The sequence below is a fragment of the Anarrhichthys ocellatus genome, unplaced genomic scaffold, assembly GCF_004355925.1.
Source record: "Anarrhichthys ocellatus isolate YVR2014 unplaced genomic scaffold, GSC_Weel_1.0 scaffold3, whole genome shotgun sequence".
NCBI classification, from domain to species: Eukaryota; Metazoa; Chordata; class Actinopteri; order Perciformes; family Anarhichadidae; genus Anarrhichthys; species Anarrhichthys ocellatus.
Genome location: NW_022280033.1, coordinates 7,815,079 through 7,821,593, shown reverse-complemented (window position 1 = coordinate 7,821,593; position 6,515 = coordinate 7,815,079). Strand labels below are relative to the sequence as shown.

Here is a 6,515-nt window from a genome sequence, read left to right as displayed (position 1 = left end):
TGGATGAGAGGAGAGGGTACAAGACTACAGTTTGAAACATCAGCATAACGTGTTTAAAGGGATAACATGAGGCCCAGAAAGAGCTACATTAATGGAAAAGGGAACTATGTGAGACACGTAAACACAAACAGGACGCATAAACACATTTAGGAAGGAGAGGCCACCCCGTCTTATTTATGCAACTCAATATGACCATCTGCTGGCCGTTAGTGGGTCTGCCATGACGTCATCTTTTGGCACAATGAGTTGCCACGAGAACGCGACCTGCTGCATGAAAAACAGATCGTGATAAACTTAAAAAGAAAAGACACGGGACAGTAAATAAAATACATTTTAGTAAAAGGTTTTATTCAAAAGCGTCCCAAGTACAATCCTTTATCTTACAAATATCTGGGATACACACAAACTGGGACAACGCTGTTGAGAAGTTTACAGAGGAACATACGAGGATAACAAACGCTGAAAAAATAAATCCAACTTGATTGGCAAACAAGAAGATAAACATTAACTCCAACTTTCATCCTTACCAGACCCTTAAGACATTAATAGAGAGCCGTGTTTGGACTGTTACTTCAAATCAAAAAATGTCTGAATGTGAGGAACCTGCTGTGCTTTTAAAAACTGAGAAACCGTTCTTTAAGTGAAATGATTGGACAACGCTACGGGACATTTGTCTCAAACAAGACTCTTGTCGGCATTGAAAAGGTATCGGCTTAGTCAATTGGAAGTAATGCTATTTTCTCACCACCTTCTTTAGATACAGTTTAAAGAAATTAAATCACATCATCCTTAATATTTATTTGGGATTTGTATAATCTAAAGCTTAGTGCAGTTTCTCTTTATCAAAGCTTATCAGTTTAACTTGAAATTAAAGTTTTACAAAACGTTAAATCTTTCCCTACGGATGAACTTGTGCAACATGTATTCTTTACAGTTCATAGTTATACAAAAAAAAAAAAAAGCCAACATGTACATGATTAGGATTATCAATAAAGACACTTTTTCACATTAATGGAAATCAATGTCATCCTGCACACACACACACACACACACACACACACGGTCAAATACATCACCAGCTCTGTGCATCATGCTTCAGCTTCTTCCCCACAAACACACAAGTTCCATGTCGAGTGTTTGCTGCTTCTAGTTTTTAAACTGGAAGGTAGCAGCTCGATTTAGTGCGTGACAAACCACACAAAGTACTCACACAGATTCATTACAGACATGCTCAGAAACTTTATACTCTAAGATTCCCTAACACCAGTGTTGACGTTGAACATTTTCCTCTAGATCTCATCACCCCCACAAAGGTTACAAGACCAGACAGTAATGAGGATGAATCTGGTGTCAAAATGGGACTCAATGTGGGGAACAAGAGAGGAGACACTGATGATGACGATGCACAGACATGTCAAAAGGTCCAGTATAACTAAACTCGGCACCTCAGAGACACGTCGTCTCCTATTTCCAATCAGGAAGTGATGTTTTGCAAATAATGTAGTTGTGGAAAAGTAAAACTAACAGACAATTTAGCATCAATGATCAGGCTTTGAACATGGCTGGTGTTGGTTAAAGACTGATTGGTAAAAAAATCTAATGTTACAGACAAAAAGAAAAATACAATTAACAGTCTTTTTTTTTTTTTTTTTCTTTTGCTGGAACCGCATTATCCAACGAAGCACAAACTGACATCATAAAGCATCAATAAATAAACAGGACATTTCACTCACTGCACTTAATTTGTGTGAAAACCAATCTTGTGGTAAGGCTGGCGTAGTTGTTTTTACATTCATGGGAACGAGACTGTTAGCGAAGTACCACCTCGTGCCGCAGCACGGAGACACAAGACACGGAGTACTTGAACTGTTTTACAATCAAGCTAGAAAGGCACTGGAAGTACGTTATACCACATTAGATTCTTATGCTCTGTTATCCATCTTGAAAAAGGTAAAAATCTAAAAATCTTTTGTTGGACATCATTTCTTTTTGAAAAATAAAGTTTGACATACTAAAAAAAAATATTTTTTTGCACCGTTGACTCATTTTAGCAAGGACAGTTTACAAAAAGTAATTTGCTATAAAAAAAAAAAGAAAAGAAAAATGCTAATGGCATTTTGGTTATCAAATGATCGACACTATTTTGTAAGAACACGAGGACGTTAACTACGGTTTTGTGCAGAAAGGGGAAAAGTTTAGAGTCCTTGTGGCCCAAAAAAATCTTTGAGAAGTTTGTCGAAATGCTTCATAAACCGGTGTGTGGCCCACGACGAGGAAAAAACAAACAAATCACACAAAACAAATATAAATTAGTGCTCTGTGGTGGCAATACTACCAGAAGAGAAAGAAGAACAACTAAAGAAACTAAAAGAGGAGCCGGGTGGGTCACAGTGCTACCCATGAGGACAGGGATGTGTCTGTTACTGGAGGTGAAAGGTCAGCGCTACGTTTGTCAGTGCCGTCTTCCATCGGGTAAAAACAGCACTTATGGAAGTCATAGTCCTCGCTTGCTTCAACAGGACAGGGATCACTGGGTGTCCAGTTTGCTGTACTTCACGCCGCGGCTCCACTGCAGCGATCGCAATGACAACGGCGCCTGATAGTTGCGAGGCACCGTGCCGCTGACGTTCTCCTCGAAGTACTGGAATAGTCTGTACCACCACACACGAGAGAACAAGTTGCTCTGAGACGTCTCCTTCAGCGACTGAAATAAAAATTAAAAAAAGACACAAATAGTGTAAGTGGGGTCACGTACACGGACAGAATACAATGTTGTACTTGAGAAACATTTCATAGCTAAAATAACCAGACAAAAATGAGTTTCAGGTATTAAATTAGCTGAATTAGCCAAATAAACATCAGGTTCTTCTTCACATTAATGCACAAATCTTAGGAATAGTTGGGTATTTTTTGGAAATATCCATTTCTCTCTCAGATGAGGAGACTGATACCACTGTCTTCTGTGCGTTAAATATGAAGCAACGGCCAGAAGTCAGTTCGATGACGCTAGAAGAAAAGATTCAAAACAGCCTCGCTTTGTCCAAAAATCCAGGTCATACCTCGATTGTTTAATACAAAAGCAGAAGTGTAAAAACAACAGGATGATATGTGCCAGACTATGTATAGATTTTAAACTAAGTTATTTTTCAACTTCAAAGCCAACAAAAGAAAATGTGTCTGATTAACAAGCTATACGACTGTACATGGCGAGGCCTCTGCAAGCAGCTGACGACAACACCGGAAGTCACATGACATGTTTTCCCACCTGGACACCCCTCTCTGTGTACATACTCCATGTAACCTCGGTACTGAAATACAGGTTCCACTTAATAAACCCTCTACTTTAATGTCACATGTTGCACTCACCTGCTGGTTGGCCATAGTGTGGTACCACCAAAAGAGGCGTGTAGTGATAAAGTATGCAACCACCACATCCACAGTGTAGTGGTCATGGGCCAGAAGGATGCAGAAAATCCCCACAGCGCTCAAGCTCCAGCAAAACCAGTGGTACCACCAGAACCGCTTTGGGGAATCTGCCAATCAAACATGAAAAACATGCAGGGTTCAATACAGGAGAGACGCAGGAGGAACCCAGCAGCATCAACTCGAGAAGAACAGCTAAACGGGGCATTGGGGCTGGTGCAAATACATTGTGTTTGGCCTCAGACATTCAAACTGTGGCTGAGGAAATATGAACCAAACGTTTCTTCTTTTTACCACTAGATGTCACTGCTGTGGTGGAAAAGCTTTGCAGTAGTAATGTGATGTAGCAGAGTTAATAACTCAAAGCCTTAGAAATGTACCAATGTCTACAACTTGACCCAGAAGCAGTTAAGATGCATCTGACTTCTGACCCATGTGCTTAGCGGTGAACCAAGTGAGCGGGCAAACCAGCTACGTTAAGATAAAGGAAATGCCTGGTGAGGAACAGAAAATGTGGTTATGTAACCACGTCTTAACGCGGTGTCTTAACACGGTGACACTAACACTAACATGTGAACAGCGGAACATTTCCTGCTACAATTTAGAGAAGTGTTGCGAAAGCCAAAGCAGCACCGGGCTTTATCGGGAAGATGCAGATGTTACCGAGGACGGTGGTGTGCGTGTGTGAGAACCTAAAACATCAGTTATGAAATTGAGCGTTATGTCGTAATAAATCCGCCTCGATAGCTGTAAGTGCCGACCTGCTTATTACTCTTATATCTCTGAATAGTACATCATTCTTTTGACATCTCAACTGACCTACTGAAGAAGAGTGCACTAGTTTATGGCAGCTGTGGTCGTCAAAATGATCTGCTGCACATTTGTAAATATAAAAACAGACTTTGAGGAGGTTAAAACAAGCGCCACATGTGGCTTTAAAGCAAAAACCTTTGTGTACATTCTCACTAAACCTATAGTCTAGACACCGTGGAACTTACACTCCTTGATGAAGAGGTACGTTAGCGTTAACATGACGGTGTGGCCACTGTACAGATAATCTCCACACATGGTGTGGGAACCTGTGATGGAGAGGCCCCCACCAGCAATCATCTTCATTATTCTCCTCATCTGCACCTCCCAGTTCCCGAGAAGCTGAAAGAAACGCAGCCAGTTATTACAAAGGTATTACAAACTGATATATCACTCATAGCTGCTGATATGATGTGTAAAAGTAGGATGTAGAGGAGAAAGTGCAGCAGCACTTACAACTGCTGCGGGGGGGGGGGGGAGAAAATCCCATTTCAGAGCTATCTGGTATCCTGATGCTTTACATAAGAAGATATTGAAATACAGTGAAAAATACTTTACACGGTAAATTCCTGCATTCAAAGTTTGTAGAGTAAAGGACAAATGTATTGGAAGTGAGATGTAGTTGAAGTATCAAAAGTACAGTGAGAAGAAGCAACACCTACTGTACAGTTGTAGTAGCAGCATTTCTTGTGATATCATCTGTAGAATAACTATTAACCTATTCGATAACATTTAGTGGCACAAAAAAAAAGAAGATTGTCCCATTATATTTTCTTTAAAATATAAGTATTCGTTTATTTAAATGAAAAGTAGCAGAAAGTCCAAATACAGTACTGTGGACGGGTGTAGAAGAGGCCACACATTGTTACACTAAAAGCTAAGAGATGCAAAGACGACACAGACTGTATTGGTTTTCTAATCTACTCTCACAGGGATTGTTTTATGAACAAAACCACAAGATTTCACAACATGAACACACGGTGGATTTAAATAACAGGATATGAAAGTGCTTTCTAGTAGAGCATTTGCAATATTACAATAACAGGACCTATTCAAAAAAGTGAAGCAACCACTCGAACTCCTCTGACTCACAAAAACAGTGGACATGCATATACTGTATCTTACAATCGGTTGTTAGTGGAGAGCACTCACAGGCTCTCAGCTTACAAAAGACATCTCAGTTTTTGCTGAATTTGCCCATTCAGCACGTTTTTGCCTAAAGCGTAAGTAGGAAAGAAGCCTTTCATGCTCAACAGACCTACATTAGAAATAAGTGTGTGAGTGTGTGTGTGTAATACCTTTGGAGAGCATTTGAAGTGCATCCCCGGAACAGGCAGAGTGGTGATGTACATTGTAATACACCGGTACAGATAGAGTGTGCCCACAATGAAAAAGAATCGCCTGCCTATAATAGACCTGGGACAAACAGACGAAGAAAATTAATAACTTGACCATTTCAAGAAAAAAAATTTAAAATAATATGTAGAGTGTACCTGTGCTTGAGTAGAATCCACTGTATCAGCCACAGTCCCACCAGCAGCATGCCGTTAATCTCACAAATGGAGAAGGCCCACTCCACCCGGTCAAACAGGTCGAAGAACTTATCGGGTAGCGGCGGGGTGTGCTCCTTCGCCGGTACCCTCTCATGAACCACCGAAATGACGACCGTGGTGGCCACAAAGCACACCACCGCGTAGAAGAACGCTATGCCCGTCTTCCCCCACTCGATGGGGAAGGAGGTGCGCATAGTTTCTACCGTGGGGATGGGGATGTGGACCATCTCCATCCCCATCGTGCCGTTCCTCTGAGGCTTGCTAGTCCCGTTAGGCAGCCCGCCGGCATGTCCGTTTGCGTGGCCGTTTTTGTGAGCCTCGATGTGATTCTCTATCCGCAGCGTCTCCAGTCGCTCCAGCAGCTGCTGCCCGCCGTCGGACGACACCAGCGAGATGGGGGGCATCTGGAAGTGCACCTCGTTGAGCCTGAGCAGAGCGGGGCCGTCCGTCTGCCGGAGGGCGTCGATGTACTCTGGCATCCCCTCTTTGATCAGCCAGTCATAGACGTCCTCTGCCAACCATGCCGCCACCTTCTTCATCTTGGCCGGCGGGGCAACGTGGAGAATTTACGGGTCCCCGGACAGGGGGAAGTTCACCAGAGGTTTCGCAGTCTACGGGGCAGTGGGAAGTCCTCTCCGGTTTTGGCACATGGTGTTTCTTGCACCCAGAGGGGAGGCCCAGTCTCCTCTTGAAGTGATGGTGGGGGGGGGGAGGGAAGTAGGCCGCAGG

The 6,515-nt window shown here is 42.5% G+C and overlaps 1 protein-coding gene across 1 annotated transcript; it reads right to left on the bottom strand.

Moving 5' to 3' along the window:
• Positions 1-327: 327 nt before the first annotated feature.
• sgms1a (sphingomyelin synthase 1a) lies at positions 328-6,490 on the bottom strand. The gene is made up of 5 exons (XM_031878947.1): positions 5,727-6,490; positions 5,532-5,649; positions 4,422-4,575; positions 3,367-3,533; positions 328-2,704 (listed from the first exon to the last, which is right to left on the bottom strand). The coding sequence occupies exons 1-5, from the start codon at positions 6,323-6,325 to the stop codon at positions 2,528-2,530; spliced, it is 1,215 nt and encodes a 404-aa protein (XP_031734807.1). The 5' UTR covers positions 6,326-6,490; the 3' UTR covers positions 328-2,527.
• Positions 6,491-6,515: the final 25 nt, after the last annotated feature.